At 36.8% G+C, this 19,466-nt stretch overlaps 1 protein-coding gene across 1 annotated transcript; it reads right to left on the bottom strand.

Moving 5' to 3' along the window:
• Positions 1-723: 723 nt before the first annotated feature.
• On the bottom strand, positions 724-13,851 carry LOC115416663 (protein arginine N-methyltransferase 7-like). Its single transcript, XM_030130510.1, is given in 20 exon segments — positions 724-1,313; positions 2,432-2,528; positions 4,058-4,218; positions 5,038-5,112; positions 5,195-5,359; positions 5,854-5,943; positions 6,551-6,598; positions 6,857-6,940; positions 7,013-7,151; positions 8,463-8,590; positions 9,211-9,391; positions 10,110-10,155; positions 10,158-10,335; positions 11,061-11,173; positions 11,284-11,340; positions 11,343-11,391; positions 11,918-12,067; positions 12,811-12,847; positions 13,761-13,815; positions 13,818-13,851. Coding segments are annotated over 20 exon segments (2,046 nt in total). The 3' UTR covers positions 724-1,154.
• Positions 13,852-19,466: the final 5,615 nt, after the last annotated feature.

Here is a 19,466-nt window from a genome sequence, read left to right as displayed (position 1 = left end):
TTTATTTAACTGAAATGTTTTTTTTTCTATTCAATGACTTCACCTCTATCACTGCCAAATATAAATATATGTAACAACGTAGACCAGGGGTGTCAAACATACGGCCCAAAGGGTTAAATCCACTAAGAATTAGATATTAGCAATCAAGAATGTTAAAGTCATTTAAGGTCAGGATCCACATTCAGACTAATATGATCTAAAGTGGGTCAGACCAGTAAAAAAATAACCGATAAATAACAACAACTACAAATTTTCCTTTTTGTTTTAGTGTAAAACATGAAAATATTTACATTTAGGAATTATCCTTTCACAAAAATGTGACTAACCTAAACAAATATGAACAACCTGAAATGTCTTTAGTGTAATTGTACCAATATTCTGCCTGTTATTAAATGTTTTGTGTGTTTGTAGATCCACTGATCTGTATGTTGTAATGCATATCATTAGTCTCAGCGTAATTGCATAAGTCATATTTTTGGCCTACTTGTGATATCTCCATACCTTCAGTCTCCTAACACTGCTGCTTTATTTTACGCAGATATCACAATTTGGCCAAAATATGACTTAGGCAATTATGCTATGAGGCTAATGATATGTATAAATGATAAGATGAGGCATAATATTGTGAAAATTGCACTTATTTTCAGGTTATTCACTTTCACTTTTTATTCATTTTTTTGTGAAAGGATAGTTTGTAAATACAAACATTTTCATAATTAATTTGACTATTTTGCACTAAAACAAAGGTTATTTCTAGGTTATTCTGTTATTTTACTGGTCTGATCCACTTTAGATCATATTGGGCTGAATGTGACCCCTGACGTAGACGTTATGTCCCTTCAGTTGAATGATTAAAGCTCCTTCATGAATGTGTGACAGGAAAACGGGTAAGTACTTCTATAGTAACAGATTTGGCTTTGGCTCTGGGACATAATTACCTTCAAATCAGTCACATCCCCTTGGATATGTAATGTATATGTGGAATACTGGGACTATAATATCAGTAAGTACTAGGGGTTAGAGAGACATTCTTTAGGTTTTGTATTTAGTATAAAACAGGACTTAAAATGTTCCTGTAATGACATTTAAACAGTGAGTATTGATGTTAAAACACCAACCACAGTCTTAAAACAGTCCCTTTGGTTCATCCGTCGTCACTGAGACTTGATGCTGAAGTCCATCTTGATGTCTCCTAAACTGGGTTCAAAGGTCAAGGTGTATGACACTCCGGCTCTGGCGTCGGCGGTGGTATCCCACGGCGACCTGAAGAAGTACACCCCCTGTCTCCTGTGTGGAGTCCACTGGCATTCACCCTGTGGACCAGACGAACAGAAAAACCCCAAACAGTTACCAAAAAAAAAAATGTCTTCACTAAAGGAAGTTAAATACAAGATGCATCATCTGTCTGAGGTAACACCAGGATTTAGACAAAATAAGAGAAAGATTAGTTATTAGGGGTGTTACCCTAAAGTGAATGAACCCTCCAGTATTCCACCCAGAGGCATTTCCTAATCACAGAGAGCACATAATGTAAACAGCACTGCAGAGTAATGTCATTTATTTTCTGTTTGTAACTTTTTATTTTTTTTGTATTTCATCAACTTGAGCCATGAACAAAAATACCAAATGCTCAATAACTGGCATATTTTTAACCCTTTAAATGCCATGTTTGTAATGTAAACAAGACATATTTTTGATGCAAAAAAATCCAAAAACTTCCTTTTTTTCTTCGATATTCTAAATAAAAATTACTCATTGTTTTTTTTTTTTTCATTCTGGCATATGTCAATGATTAACACCAACATTGGTTAACATACTTTTTGTTGTTGTGTTGTAGGTCGAATATTAAATGTTAAAATGTGTCAGTGTGCATTTTGTACTCACTTGGTAGAAGGGTGTTAGTGTAGGAATTTAACAATGTTTACAATGTGATGATTTCAGTGGATGGGTCAGAATTCAGGCAAATCAGGCAAAAATGAACAACTTTTGAATTCTGATTTGAAACAAACTGTGAAAAATAATATGACCTTTAATAACATCAAGTGCAAAGTGTGCATAATATGCTCACCTGGATATTAGAAGGTTAAGAACATCTCTAGTTTAGTGTCAATTTCTGTAAGCTAACAAGAGCTAACAGGCTAAATTAGCTAATTCAATGACACCGTGGTTTATATTTTGTCTCATATTTTATACTATCATTTATTCATTGATGTCTGTTCATTTTTTTCTTTTATCAAAGGCTGGTATATGATGAACTTGCAGTATGTCATTGCTGCCACTGGGAGTCGCTCAATCACTCAAAAAAAAAAAAAAAAAAAATTACAGAAGCTACTCCGATGTCTTCCTGAACGTACACAGGTTCATCTGATTTATTTAGTTCTTTTACATCTGAACTTGTGGAAAAACTAATAAAATTGATGGAAGACCGTACCTGTTCACCAATTGGTCCAATCAGTCCCCCGCTGACGGTAACATCCTCCGTTAGGTTGTACTCCATCCACAACGCGACGCCATGGCAACGGCCGCTCCTGAAACAGATGCAGACACTGGATGGTTATCGGGTCTGGTCATCCATCATCCAGAAACATCTCAAACCAGACTTAGACCACAAACACACTATATGGACAAAAGTATGTGGACACGTTGAATTCAGGTGTTTCTTTTTTTTAATACTTTATTTACAGTTTTTAACTTTACAAACACTGTACAAACATGCCACAACAAAGAAACTGACAAACATAGAGGCTGCCAGACAGTGATAAGGTGTTTTATTTTCTAACAGGGTCTGGGATACAAAACAATACTGACTAATGTCACAATATAGTTTTATATTCAGATAAATATCATTACATTGGTTAGTTTGGTTTAAATTGTAATCTTTGCTTCCAAAATGCCTCAGAGATGGTTTTTATATATTTCCCCCAACATCCTCCATAGTGTTGTTTTTTTTTTTTTTTTCTTTTCAAATGATAATTTTTTAGTTTAAAAAAGAAAACATACTTGGTCTAATACCTGATGACATAATTAAAGAGAAGACATTTACCTATTTCAAATTTTAATTCTTGCCTGTAAAAAGGTAGTCACAAGGAACTGGTTAAAAAGTGACCCTCTACGACACAACAATGGCTGGACGTTATAGAAGAAATATACTCCATGGAAAAATTAACATTTCAACTGAGGATTAAGATGGGAACTTTTAAGCGAAGATGGGAGAAATGGATCATATTCAAGACAGAAACTCATGATATCAGATTGAGTATGGAAAAACTGTCGAATGTATAAAACAATATCCCCCTTGTTTATTGTGTGGGTTTCCACCCCCAATTTTTTTTTTTTTTTTCTTTTTTTTTGTTATTTAGCATTGTTAATGCACTGTAAAAGTGATTCAAAACATTAAAATAAAGAGTAAAAAAAAAAAAAAAGAAAACATAGCTGATAATTTTGTGGGCTGAAGTTGTTGAACTTGGTGTAATTATTCTAATTATTTTTTAGTTCTGCAAACTTTTTTTTATTGACTGTCATGGTAACAATATCAGGTGCCACATATTTTTTTGTACAAAATTTATAACTTTTTTATTTTTATTCAACCAGGGAAAAAACTCATTGAGATTAAAAATCTCTATTACAAGAGTCTTGAGGCCAAAACAGCAGCAGTCTATGTGAAAAAGTACAAATAAAATATTAAAAAAATAAACAAACATGTCTTCATTGCATCAAAAACCAAATGGAAGTTTTAAAAATGTCAGAAATCTGAATAATAAATTGGAAATACTCAGGTACTGAAACCAACTCTGTCTAACTGATTAAAAGTGAAAAATAAACATCAGGGAATTGTAAAAAAAAACAAAAAACCTAAAATTCCCAGAAATACTTTTTAAATACACTGATAGGAAGTCATACTGTAGAGGTGGTTTATGTTTTTTGAGACAGTGAGTAAAAAACCAACATCAATAAATTATGAAAAAGCCTAAAAGAAGTAGAATTATCTGATGTTTTCATGTTTTTACTGATTTCCTGCAGAAAAACCCAAACAGACGTAGATGTGCACAGACTTTACCTGACGAAGGGCAGTGAACCTTCACTGACCATCGGATGCTGAGGGACACACTGGGTGAAGTCAAAGGTCATGACCCCTGCTGCGGGGGTCAGGGCCCGGCAGGGGTACTCCCACAGTGGGTGGGGCTCGGCTTCACGGGACTCACGGAAATCCAGAGATTTCTGAAAAAAAAGACGAAAAAGACGGAGCTCAGACAGATTCACCTTAAACATGACCTTAGTTCAGGTTCCACATTCAGACCAATGATCTGAAGTGGGTCCGACCAGGAAAATAAGAACAAACAAGAAAAGCACTCAGAGCGCAGACCTCCGCCAAGACAGATCTGCCCCCCGATCACCACCAAAATTAATCATTTCTTCCTTGTGCCAGTATCAACATTTCCTGAAAATTTCATGAAAATCCGTTCACAACTTTTTGAGTTATCTTGCTAACAAACAAACAAACAAACAAACAAACAAACACACACACAAAGCAAAGTGATCACAATACCTCCTGGTGGAGGTAAAAACTTATAAATATGGCAGCGCCAAGTTTTTCTTTTTGTTTTAGTGGAATAAAAAAATTAAATTATGAAAATATTTACATTTAAAAACTATCCTTTCACAAAAAAGATGTGAATAACTAGAAAAAACTGAAATTTTGTAAGAAAAATAAGTGCAATTTTAACAACATAACATTGGATTTGTACTGATAATATTTAGTAAAAGGAATAATATTAACATTTTGAAGTTTGTACAATATTATATCTCAGGTTTATTATTAACACTTACAGATCACAGTGGATTAAAATACACTTTCTTTACAGTTTGGACATTTAACAGACACATTTAAACACATGGAGCAAACAAGTTTATGGCAACAGAACTGAAGACCTACCATATCTAATTTAATACCTTTTAAAGACTTTTTTAGGTATTAGATGCATCTTTGTAAATTCAAGACTTTTAAGACTTTTTAAGACTCAGCAGGAACCCTGTTACCTGGACCATGTCGTCCATCGCTGTGACGTCGAAGCCTTCACACATCCCACACGGCGCTCGTATCCTCCATAAATCCTACCAGATCAGAAGAGGCAACAACCTTCTAGATCAAAATCCTTGTAAATGGTGGAGAACATGAGGTCCAGATATGAAGGACCCACTGGAACTCCACGGCGACCATCTGCAGCGTGGCCGTGCACGGCAGGATGCTGGCGTCGGGTTTGAGGAGGCCGGCCACGGCGGAGCGGCAGAACCAGAAGAACAGCGAGTGCCAGGGTAGGAGGCTGGTACTGAAGTAGGGCTCCCCCATGAGGACGGAGACCTGAGGGACACGAGTCAGAGACCACTGGGTCTGTTCACATCCACACTGAAACTCTGAGCAGGATCTGATTTATGCAGTTATCAGATCATTCAAGTGATTCTATAAACAGATAACACCAGGAATCTGATTATGAGAAATCAGATTAACCCATGAAGACCCAAACCATCTACTGATCTAAACTGTTTCATACCTGTTGATCCACTAATCGTATCAATACATGTGAATAACTGGTAAAATACAGTTCTTCATCTTTTCATAGTCATCAGATATGACCCATTTGGATGTTCAGAGGCTCCATAGTTACCATGGAAACACTGTCATGTTCTACAACATTGATTCAGTATTTTCAGAGTATTTTTTCAGTGCATGTAAACGCATCACATCTGATCATTACAATTATCTGATTATTAACAGTATTCAGATTCTTATGGTCGTGTAAACAGACTCATTGTGTTTCGAGGTGATGTTAAAGCAGCAGCAGAACCCAGACGTACCTGTTCTCCACCCAGATCTGTACTGGTCAGCTGATCAGGACGGACCTCCAACAGGTCCACACCCCCTTGGATGGAGTTGGCCTCCAGGACCTGAAGGACACAGGGGACATCAGTAAGACCCAGAGGGGTTTAGACCAGGGGCCACATTCAGACCAATATGATCCACAGTGGGTCAGACCAGTAAAATAATAACGGAATAACCGATAAATAACGACAAAGACAAAGTTTTCTCTGTGTTTCAGATTTTTAAAAAAAAAATTAACAATCAAAATCTTTACATTTTCATATTAAAAAATGTGAACATGAACAACCTGAAATTTCTTGAGAAAAATAAGTGAAATTTTGCCAATATTTCTCAGTTTATCGCTTACATATGGATTACATCATATAGATCACAGGTCACAGTGGATCTACAAACACACAAACCATTTAATAACAGGCAGAATATTGGTACTTCACTTCTCTGAAGACATTTCAGGCTCATATTTGTACGTGTTATCACATTTTTTGTTAAAGAATCATGTGTTTGACGTCCCTGATCTACATGATGCCTCAACCCTTCTAACCACGCCCACTTAGAACACATGAAGTGACCAGTTTCTTAACATTGGTGAGGTGAACATGGATGACCTTTGGTTTGGTGTGAAAATAACAGTTTAATTCTATTACAGGTGTGTTTGGTAGATGTTTGACTCACCTGTTCAATAACCTGCTTGGACATTCTGGAGTTTTCCAATGAGAACACCTGTATATTCACCATAAAAGAACAGAAGAGACGGTAAGGTAAGGTAAGGTAAGGTAAGGTAAGGTAAAGTAAGATAAGTAAATAAGATAAGTAAGATAAGATAAGATAAGATAAGATAAGATAGATACTTTATTTGTCCCACTGTGGGTAAATTTCACAGTTAACAGCAACAACAAACAACAAGCAACTGCAGAGAGAAAGACAGGAAGAAAAACCATGAAAAACCATTTTCTGTTTATGTTGTGGATGAACATGTACCTTCTTGGCTCCCATCATGTGAGCGAACACAGGAAGTAGACTTCCATCGGAGATGCTGAGACAAACGCTGTCCTCCCTCAGAACCTGCAGGAAACACAAGCATGAACTTCCCACTCATCCTCAGACACAAACATTAATCTGAGCGTGGACTCTTACGCTGCGCAGCGCCGCCACGAAGCTGTCTGTGCGATGTCTGTCGTTGAGTTCACCGAAGCGAGGCCGATTCCAGACCAGGTGAGCCTGACAGGTACAGCACGGCCGAGGGGGCGGAGCCACAGCCCGACACTCCTCCTGCCTTAGATGTGGACACAGAGTAAAAATAAAACCAGTGTCCCTGTATGTCAGCGTCATGTCCTATCTGAATTAATAATTTGTGAGGTTGTCAGGTTCTGTTCTATGTTCCAGTCCTGTGGTCTGGATGCAGATCAATCTAACTATAGAAGTGGGCGGGACTTTCACTGGAGGAGAACTCAACTAATTCAAAGTCCATATATGACTTCTATCAGTGATCAATAGGAACTATACTCAGGGTGTTTGCTCTTTATCCAAATAAAAATTCCTGACTTTTTAAAAACTGCGATTTTTTCCCCAAGATTTTGACTAGATATACTTTTGTACTTGTTTCCTACTTTTTTGGTTGAAATTGTACCTGTTGTGTGTGGTAGAAAAGTTCATTTTAATCAATGTAAGAATGAATGAATAAATAATTTGCTGTAAATTATGTTTAACTGACAGAAACATTTTCAAAACACATGAAAATCACAAAAGTGCATGAATATCAACAAACAAGTTTCACTAGAATCATTCCAGTACCGACAGGTTAGTGAAATCATATCTATTTTTTTTATATGTTTCATGTTTTTCTTATCTTATAGGATTATGTGCCTTTGAGCATACTCTGAAATTCAACTGTAAGAGAAGCTTTTTCCATACTTTATTAAGACTTTCAAGACCTGCACAAACACCCTGAATATTAATATCTGGAACCATTTACATGTTATAAAGCATCAAAATATGAACCATTATAAGTAAAGGCAAAATTTAATATTTCAAAGATTTGGCAAAATTTTTTAAATTCTCAAAACTGTGAACAAACTTTGTAGACATTGTCCCAAGGAAGATAAATATAACATTTTCAATGATCCGACCAATAGTTTGAAGAAATTCCTATCAAAGATGAAGACGATGCCTTGTAGGTCATGGCCAATCGACTGTTGAACTAAAACATTACGAACACACCCCCTCCTTCTGCAGCGAAAGACTAAAGGGAAATTACATGACACTGATGCGGAACAGTGAAGATAAAACACATTTAGAAGAGCTGCCGTTGTTCATGTGTCGAGTTGAGACAGAAAATAACAGCAGTTGGTTTTTAAAGGTGTCAAACACAGACAGAGGTGTGTGTGTGTGTGTGTGTGTGTGTGATGTAGCCTCAGCTTTAGAAACACACAAAAGATTTGCCCAAATATTTGATGATAATATTTGAGATTATGTAAAATTTTAAGGATGTCCTTCAAAATTTCTTCCACTAGTGTCAGTTCAAATCTATCATCCTCTGCTGTTTCAGTCCGATCTGATTAAACGGACTCAGATCTTCTTTTCGTACCTGTGCGTTTTCAGGTCGAACCACAGACTGTAGTCGTCATGACACACCGTCAGACTAAGCTCCTCCCCCTCGGTAACTCTGCTCTCCACAGGCAGGAAGTACACACTCTGCATCCAGTGGTCCCTCCACTGAAACATAAACGCACACACACCCATCAGCAGGGAACTCTGGGAAATGGAGTCCACAGTATCACAGCCTGTCACTGTAACGTAACATGTTACATATGTAACATTTAAATTTATAGAAACACTTCTGTTTTCTCTTTATATTCTATGCTTCATAACTATATAATTTCTATGTTCTGTCTTCCCCACAGTTTCATCTTGTCTCATCTTATTAAATCTTATTTAATTATACAGTCATGGAAAAAATTATTAGACCATTGTTTTATTATTTTTCTCCAATTTCTTTTTCCTTTTAATGCCTGGTCCAGCTAAAGGTCCATTTGTTTGGACAAATATGATGATAACAAAAAAGCTCATATTAGTTTAATTTCAGAGCTGATATCTATCCATTTAACATGTTTTCTTGATAATAACCAGAATCATTTCCGTTCTTCCATCAATATCTGTGTCATTGTACTGACAAAAACAGTGCTTTTAGACATTCCATGTTTTCTTTTCTGTCTGTTTTAGTCACATGACACACACAGGAGTTAGGACTGGATTGCGTAACTATTATTTTTGTTGAATTTTGATGGTCTAATAATTTTTTGCGCGACGGTATTTTATCGTATCCCATCACTCACTGGGGCTGTTTTTGGTTCTTGGTAGGTCCAGCTGGGGGCCATGGTGCACACGATGCTTCCACTGGGGTCCATGTCCAGGTCCCACCAGGACAGAACCACCTGGGCCCGACCGCTGGACTGAGCCACAAACTGGGCAGAGTAGGACTGAAGGGCGCTGCTGACTGGTTTACTGAAGTCCACACTGAAGGGGCGGAGTCAGAGACGTGAGGAAACAGTGCCATGAGAGGAACATGGAGATGATGGACAAAAGTCCATGATATGGACAAAAGTATGTGGACACGTTGAATTCAGGTGTTTCTTTTCTAACAGGGGTCTGGGATACAAAACAATACTGACTAATGTCAGAATATAGTTTTATATTGGGATGAATATCATTGCATTGGTTAGTTTGGGTTAAATTGTTATCTTTATTTCCAAAATGCCTCAGAGATGGTTTTTACTGAATTTATGTCAACATTGATTTGTTTTTTTTTTTTTATCTATGACTATGATTTTAAATGTTCTTCCTCAAATTTCTAAAATATTTTTCCTGCTCTGACTGTAAAAAATAATTTTCTACCACAACTAACCATCTACTTTCTTCACATCTCACTGAGGAAGAAAAATCTACCATTAAACTTTAAGGAAATATTGATGTTTTTATCTCAAATCCTCATGAACAGGACATCTTACAGCTGTAGACATGATGTGTCCCAATATTTATGTCCATATAGTTTATAAACACCAATATTTCCTTAAAGTTTAATGGTAGATTTTTCTTGAGAGTTTTGTCCATTTTTTGGCTACATTATGACATTTGTCATTACTGTTTTGTATCCCAGACTCCTGTTAGAAAAGAAACAGCTGATTTCAACATGTCCACATACTTTTGTCCATATAGTGCATATACAGTCCGTTACCTGAACATGGTGCAGAGGGGCCCCAGGGCAGTGAAGCTCTGAGGGACACCTGGCTCAGCTGGATGTCACACACCGAGTGGGCTCCAGCACAGATGCCCACGGCAGGGGGCGGGGCCAGTCGGGCGCCATCCACCTCTATTGGCTGCAGCTGAGCCCAACTCCACAGCTCCGACTCCACCAGCTGGGCATAGACGGTGGCACGGTGAGGAACAGCCTCACAGCCCTCCTGCAGATGGAGACAGGTGGACATCCCACCCACACAATGAACAGACGGAACCACAGTCATCCTTACATCCAGATAAATACCAGTTCAACAGGCTTCATAGTTATTAAACACCAATATGAACAAAAATACACAAAGGAATAGACTAAGCACACTAAAAATACACTGAAATGTGTAAAAATATGCTTGAATACACTAATTGACAAAAATATACTAAGATGGACAAAAAAAATACAATATTATGCCTCAGCTTATTATTAACACAACTTTCAGATCACAGTGAATCCACAAATACACAAAACATTTAGTAACAGACAGAATATTGTTAAAATTGCACTTATGTTTCTTAAGACATTTCAGGCTGTTCATATTTGTTCAGGTCATTCATTTGTTTTGTGACAGGACAATTTGTAAATTAAAAAATGTCTATGTAATTTTACACATTAAACCAAGAAGACAATGTGTAGGTTATTCTGTTAGTATTATACTGGTCTGATCCACTTTATATCATACTGGGCTGAATGTGGAACCTGAACTAAAATGAGTGTTCATATCTTCAGTGTAACTTTTGCATTACACTATTTCTTCCCATTGGCCGGTTGGACCCTCCTGATCTATCTGGTCTAGTTAGCTAGTTAGCAATCAAAGTCATGTAACAATGTCTGTGTGAACTTAATAAACCTCTCCAGATTCAGTTCCTGTGTGGGTTCTGTTTCCATGACACCCACCTGTACCAGGTGGAGGTGGGCGTGTTCATAACTCGGTAACGCCCCTTCTCCGATCAGCTCCGTATCGAACAGCTCAGTGATCAGCACATTGGCCTTCATCTGCATATCTCCATCTGGAAAACACCACACATGAGCCTGTGACCCCGCCCCCCCACGGTACCAAAGCAATCTGCCATGTGACCCCCCCCCCCCCCCCCCCAGGTGTGTGGCGGTTCTGTCTGACCTGGACCCACAGTGACGTCAGTCGAGTGTTTGTTGATGATCTTGATCTTGTCGGAGAGCCGTTCTTCTTCACGATGTTCTGGGCAGCATCAGCCATCGGCTTGAAAACCTGCAGAACCAGAACCAGAACCACAACCAGAATCAGAACCAGAACCAAACCAGCTAGTAAACATCTGCTGATGAGGCTAATTAACCCTCAGAGCTCTAAGGGGATTTTCGACATTTACACATAGTTTCTTAAATTCTCTGTTTTAAGAACAAAACCTGTGTTTTCTATCTGAAGGTTCAGTTCAGTCTCAGGTTTATGGAACCAAGGCCTGATGTTTTTGTCCTCATTCACTGTAGACAGAGATAATTCAGCCTAAATGCTGAAAGTTTGAGGTCAGATTAGTGAAAATGTTCAAATCTCACATGAAAACACACCTTCACTCATGTAGACGAAGTGTTTTGGTTGAAATCGGTTTAACAAAGTCTGTTTCACTAAAGTACAAAAATATCTGAATAAAAGAACAGGGAAGTGGAGAAAACAAATATAAAATCAAACTGGATAATGATTTTAGACATGTATTATAAATCAGTTTATGAGCATAACTGTTGTCTTTAATTCTGTTTTCTGGTTCTGGTTGGTCCATCACCTCCACAGCGTAGCAGAGGTCGGCTCCGGCGCTGACGGCCATCATGGACAACAGCCCCGTCCCCGTCCCGATGTCCAGGACGATGACCTTCACACCACGAGCCTTGACCCTGGACACGGCGGCTCGAATGCCCTGGTAGTACTTCTGATTCTACAGGAAACACAGCAGCAGCAGCACGGTCAAGGAAACCAAGGGATGGATGAACAGATGGATGAATGGATGAATGAATGAACAAATGGATGATTCATCTGAATCTATAAATAGCCAAAGCATTTCCTAACAGGTAGAATAATGGTAAAGTTACACTTACTTCTCTAAGGCATTTCAGTGTATTCACATTTGTTTGTGAAACAATAGTTTGGAAATGTCAATATTTTCATGTAATTTTACTTTTTTACACGAAAACTAAGAGAAAAATTTGGAGTTATTATTTCTAGGTTATTCTGTTATTATTTTACTGGTTTGACTCACTTTAGAACATATTGGTCTGAATGTGGAAGCTGAACTAAAATGAGTTTAACATCATTGTTTGTTAATATCTTCAGCATAATTTTTGCATTCCATTACTTCATCCCATGGGTGGGATTGAACCCTTTAGTGGGCAGGTTTTGGTCCATGGGTCGTATGTTTGACACCCTTGATCTAGACGTTCAAAGACCTTATAGAAAATACAGAAGTTTAGAAATGACTTGAGATGTCAGTTAATTTCCATCTGCCAAAATTCGAGCAAAGGTCAACCAACACCAGTAGTGTTTAAAAGTCCTACAGACACTGATTAAATCATCTGTAGTTTATAGAATATTTGTGATATTTATTCCTTAATGTGTTTGTGCTTCACTGTTCTATGGATCCAGAGGAAAACAGTACATAACAAGATCACATCTCACACTCACCCGGTCATGATCATGCAGCATATCAGCATAACACGACCTGGAAGAGAAACACACTGAGGTCAGGTTTGATCCGCAGACACAGTGGGGCAGAAAACATCACATGACAATTAAAAAATTAAAAATAAATACATCAAAATAAATAAATAAGTAACCTTCTGTGTAATCTATCCACACAGTGACAGGTCCCACCGGAATCAGATAATCAACATTAAAACCATTTAGTCTGTCAGTGTTAAAATGATACGACTGATCAGTGAATTCACACCAATAACTGTGAGTTTCCATCTACTACAGGGGTGTCAAACATGGGTAAAACCAGCTGCCAAACGGTCCAATCCAGCTCAATGGGATGAATTTATGAAATGTAAAAATTACACTGAAGATATTAACAAACAATGATGTTAAAATCATTTTAGTTCAGGTTTCACATACAGACAAATATGATCTAAAGTGGTCAGACCAGTAAAAAAATAACATAGTAACCTACAATAATTACAACTTCAATTTTATCTTGGTTTAATGTGAAAAAAGTAAATTATATGAGAATATTTACATTTGCAAACTATCCTTTCACTACCTATCCTTCTAAAGAAAATTGGATTTCCTGTCTGTTATTAAATGTTTTGTGTATTTGTAGATCCGCTCTGATTCGTAAGGTGTAGTGTTCATGTGTAAATAATAAACTGAGACAGAATATTGTTAAAATTGCACTTGTTTTTCTTAAGAAATTTCAGGTTGTTCGTGTTACTCATATTTTGTAGATGCAAACATTTTATGATGTAATTTGACTTTTTTTACTCTAAAACATAGAGAAAAGTTTGGAGTTGTCATTCTTTAGCTTCTTCTGTTATTATCGGACTGTTCTGCTCCACTTCTGTTCATACTGTGCAGCTGTGACCCGGGTCCTCCTCGCTGCTGTATCCGGGCTGTGTGATGCTAACTCCGGCTACCTTGCTATCTCCTGGTGGTAGTCGTACTCCTCGCTCTCCTCCACCCAGTCCAGGCCCCTGTCGGTTTGGCGCGTCCGCAGAACGTCTTCATCTCGGCCACGGCCTCGACAGCACGAGTTCAACAACACAGCTTTAAAATGGAACGGCGAACCCAAAATAGAAAACTAAGCCAGATCAAAAAGCAGCGTTGTGTCAAAGGGAGCCGCCATCTTGCTATTACGTCATGACTGACACAAGTCACGTGACTGTGATCTCCATTCCCTCAGATCATATTTTTTCATTTTCATTTTCAATTTCTGTTTATTTTCATCCTCCATGTTTTATGTTCTGTATCACTTTTGAATAATGAAACGACAGAAATATCTGATTATCTAAAACTGTCCTTAAAAAATATTTGTCTATTTTGCTGATCATTATGTCTGTGTTACAGCTGATGGGTTGAATTTCTATGAAAATGTTTGCTTTTTTTTTATTTTTTTTTTTTTTACATCTTTTAATCTAATGTCATTTCTTCAGGTCCACTGTACACTACTGACACTTTTTAAATCCTCTGCTATAAAATCATATATGTAATATATATTGCTTTTGACTTTTTTCAGCATAAATCTTAAACCACTTGATATCTGTGCAAAGTTCAACAATTTTCAGGATTTTAATACTTTAAATGTCAGTTTGAACACGATGCAGCTTGTTTAATTAAAAATTTCCATATATTACATGATGGAGGGCTGTAGTAATTTTTTATATAAAAGTCTTAAACATGTCAAAGGTGATCAGTAAAACTGGTTTTATTGCATTAGGATTTGTTACATGAGATTAGAAATATGGTTTTAATATAAATCAGAGTCTTTTTGTTTTTTTCCAACCATGAGGGTCCGACACTGAACAAAAACTACTGATACAATGAAATCAGTGTTACTGATTATCTTTAACATGTCCATGACTCTGATATAAATCAATACCACATCTCTCTATCATGTGTTCTGACAAATATCCAGTTTTTGTGGTATTTTGTAATTTCAGTGACATCACATATTCAAACTGGCATTTAAATGTTGTGAAAATCCTGAAAATTATTGAACATATGGTAGTTTTAAGCAGAACTAAAGTGGTTTAAGAGATTTTTGCTGACAAAACGAAAAAAGTTGATGTATGATGACTTTATAGCACTTTTTCAGCACATGGGAAGTAAATTAGATGGATGCATTGATTACTACCATAATACAATGACTCTTGTCATTGGACAAACACGGAAGGGGTCATTATAGTAAATACACGGCAATAATGAAAGACATAGAGTTATGTGTATTACTGGAGCATTTATTCAAACCTACATTTACAGTGTGTTTTAGAGGTTAGCATTTAACCACAGACATGAACACTACGCAAAAGGAAAAAGCAGGAACAAATACATAATACAATAAATACACTGTAATAAACAATAAAAGGTAAAACATAACCAAAATAACATGTCAAGGCAAGTAAATGAAAACATGTTTGAAATGTCAAAAAACTGTATGATTTAGCAGCTGAAGTCCAGTCGACCTCATGAAAAGGAGCGTTAAATACACAAAATAAGGTTTATTTAACATCTGTTATTTCATATCACGGCTTCCTCTGAACACACGACTTTTCACCTCAATAAAACAGCGCATCATAAACCCAGAGTGTGTTTCTTTAACAGACGTAGAAAATGAGGATCTTTGGAGGTGAAAACGTTCTGAAACACGTTACAGGTCATGGTTCTTATGAGCTCACAAACACTAGTTAATGTCATGTGATGGGATTAAAAGTGGATGCACAGCTGTGGTGAAACAGAACAACGCGATATGTGAATTCATTTTCCTAGTGCAAATACAGGAGTCTATAAACGTTAACCAAGTGAAACGCAGGAGAGACGACGCCTTAGTCAAAAAGATGAAAACTATGTAAAGCAAGCCAAAACGACCTAAAACGATGAAAACTATATAAAAGACAGAAGATAACATGACACAGCAACAGGAAAATGAGCTCAAAATGCAGCTAAAACAAATGCAATCCAAAACATAAAAAAAAAATAACATGAAGTACAAGACAAAACAAAAAGACCTAAAGATGCAAAAGATGAAAATGACTTAAAAGAAGCAACAAAAGACAAATGATCTAAAGGTCACAAGATGAAAACGACCTGAAAACAAGATGAAAATTTAGTAAAAGACACAAGAAAATGATCTGAAAGATGCAACATGACGACAACAACCTAAAAAACACAAGCCAAAATGACCTAAAAGACTCGATACGACAAATAAACACCCGAAGACGCATCAAAATGCATTCATTTAACATCGACAGTGAAATGTAGACGTTTATGGTGTTTTGTAAACCTACTGAGGAGACATAAAATGGATGTTTTTAGGTGAAAACTGTTTTTTTTTAATTTCATGTGTATTTTTGCTGTTATTGGGGTTGCTGACACAACCATGTTCTCCTGTTAATGTTCCTAAAATCCCCTTAAAACATGGATGTGTGTGATGTGTTTTCAACGTACAGAAACTCACATAATGACAAAGACATTAAAGGTTCATTATTGGACATAAACAGGCAGATTTATACTGGACTTTGTGCTTTCAAAGACACTTCACTGTAAACTGATACAGAAAGAGCAGAAATTAAAGTGAAAAATCTAACAGAATTCAGAAATTTGTGTTTGATGTAAAGAAGCCACCGACCTTCAGTTAATGTGAAATGAACCATGAGGGTTTTCTACATAAGAGCTTTAAGGCAGCAGTGGTAAAGAAAAAAAACATCAAAACCTGAGCTCTAAAGCAGCTCTGTGCTGTAGGTTAAAAGTTTAATAAATACGACTGAACTGGACTTCATACATGTTTCTGATCCAGTTTGGAGTTGGGATTTTATTTCATTTTATGTCATTTTTACTGGAGACATACAAGAGCTAATTAAAAAAAAAAAAAAAAAAGAACTACTGTCATCTGTAAGTTGAGTAAATCATAAACTGAGGCAGAATATTGTTAAAATTGTACTAATTTTTCTGTTTTTCCATGTTATTCACATTTTATTGTGAAAGGACAGTGTAAGTGCCAGGTGGTATTTTCTTTGTCACATCCGGGGAGGAGTCATGTGAGGGTGGTACCTACGACACTACAGTAGTAAAATCAGCTGTTTCACCTGTTGAATGAATGAACTGAGGGGTGAGGGGGGAAGGTCCTACTTTGCTGACCGCCGCCAAAAGTATACTGTCTTGGATGTTTTTAAATATTGCTGGATTATTTCACCGTTTGTTTTTTAGCCCTAATGAACATACGGAACGATGTTCCTCTGGAGCTCAGTTTTTTTATTGTTTAGCAGCGAGTCCGCAGATAAAGATTCTTTTTCCTTCGCTTAGCCTCTCAGCGACATTGTTTCATTAAAAGTCGCCCAACAGACAGTTTGTAAATATAAACATTTTCATGTAATTTTCTTTTTTACACAAAAACATAGAAAAAAGTTTGTAGTTGTCATTACACTGGTCAACAACAAATTTATTGTTGAAGTTCTTTGAGCTGGTTTAGGATCATTTTGGTGCTGAACCCAAAAATCACATTAATTTTGCTCCATCAGGTCAACTTTCTGAACTATGCTACATATTGGCTTTTTAACATTTTTGCTCACATTTATGGGCATTTTCACATCATATGATACAAAATTCTTTCATATTTCTTGCAATAAACGAGTTCTGAAGATTTTACTTTTGCAATTTATGATTAATGTTTTTTTAATATTACAGGTGAATGAAATGGCTTCGACTAGAAGATCTTGCAAAATAAGCCTGACGTATTCTGCTACAGTTTGTAACAATTAATAAATACATCCTGTTAGAAAATGTTTTTTTTTTCTCTTAAAACCTATTTTGGGTGAGAACTATATAAAAAAATCAACTGATAAAGTCACAAAAATGTAATCAATTTTGTGAGAAGATCAAATTTTTCAAAATCAAAGCAAAAAACCTGACCTGACTGAGAAAACCGATGTCATGTTTGGATTTAGCGGTGCAAAATGGTCCTAATTCAGTTGAAAAAACCTAGACAACTTGCAAAAAACATTTTTTTTGTAACCCAGTGTTATTTCTAGGTTATTATGATGGTATTTTACTGGTCTGACCCACTTTAGATCATATTGGTCTGAATGTGGAAACTGAATTAAGATAATTTTAACATTTGTCTTCAGTGTAATTGGTGTATTTCACAAATTGATCCATGGGAGGGATCGGAGTCTTTGGCGGGCCACTTTTAGCCCATGGACCGTATGTTTGATCAAAAGGCAGGTTAAACACACCCAAACTGTTCCTCAATGACCTGAAAACATCTGGTGACGTGACTGTGACACAGATTTAGCTCCTGGATCAGTTAGAACTCCCCATGTGTTCTGGACCGACCCATTAGTCTGCATCCACGTCGTACCCGTTTACCTGCTGTGATGTACTTCGTATCAGTGAGCTACGAACCTGCTGAAAACTCAGTCTCTCAGTGTTTTTAGTGAATGCAGTGTCTGAGTTAACGTTAGCTTGTGTTGTACAGCGTTCAGAATGATAACGTATCGGCCGCTTCCACTTACTGTACCAAGAAAGTTGAAAAACCTCAGAGCATTTATGCCTAAATTACTCTTTAAAACCTAGCTCCAGTGTCCCTGTACGTCAGTGTCATGTTCTATCTGAATCAATCCCCAGTTGAATGTGTGAGGTTGTCAGGTTCTGTCTCTGTGTTCCAGTCCTGTGGTCTGGATGCAGATCAATCTAACAATAAAAGTGGGCGGGACTTTCACTGGAGGAGAACTCAACTAATCCAATCAAAGTCCATATATGACTTCTATCAGTGATCAATAGGAACTATATTGATATCTGTAACCATTCACATGTTATAAACCATTAAAATATGGACATTAGAAGGAAAGGCACATCGTTAATATTTCAAATAATCTGCAAAAATTCATACATTCTCAAAACTTTGAACACTCTTTGCAGACACTGTCCTAAGGATGATACAGTTACATTTGGAAATTAATCTGATCGGTTTTGAGAAAATTGTTGAAATCTAGACATTGGTGACCTCGAGTTTGACCCTTTAAGTTCACTCAAGGTCAAAGGTCATGGACCCAAATGAAAATCCATATATGACTTCCTATCAGTGATCAATAGTAGCTATATTAATCTCTCTAATCATTTACATGTTAGAAACTATCACAATATGGACCATTAGAAGTAAAGGCCACTTTTTAAGATTTCAAAAATTTGTCAAAATTCAAAAATCTAAATTTCTCAATATTGTCGATCCACTTTGTAGACATTGTCCCAAGGAAGATACATATAAAATTTTAAATGAATCAGGCCAGTAGTTTTGTTGGAGAATGTTTGAAGTACTTGCTAATCAGTTGGTGAGTTCAAAAATGTTCCCCTGTCCTTGTAAACATCTGTCTGTCCATCTGAACACACACTGATAATTAAAACAGACCTCGTTGAACGTATTTGCCAAAGCTCAAAAGAAATTCAGCAGGACTTTACGTCATCATCGACCGGAAACGACTGATCTCATTTCAGTACATTTCCAGGAACTTTCAGGTGGAAACACAAAGCGCAGATGTTCCCTGGTAATACATTTCTGGTAATAAAAGTTCCTGTGAATGTGGTGGAAAGGGCGATTAGAGGACACAGGGATGGACGCAAACGACCGTCTC

This window comes from Sphaeramia orbicularis, unplaced genomic scaffold, assembly GCF_902148855.1.
Source record: "Sphaeramia orbicularis unplaced genomic scaffold, fSphaOr1.1, whole genome shotgun sequence".
NCBI lineage: Eukaryota > Metazoa > Chordata > Actinopteri > Kurtiformes > Apogonidae > Sphaeramia > Sphaeramia orbicularis.
The sequence above is the reverse complement of the archived record's forward strand: the minus strand, read 5'-3'. Positions and strand labels throughout refer to the sequence as shown.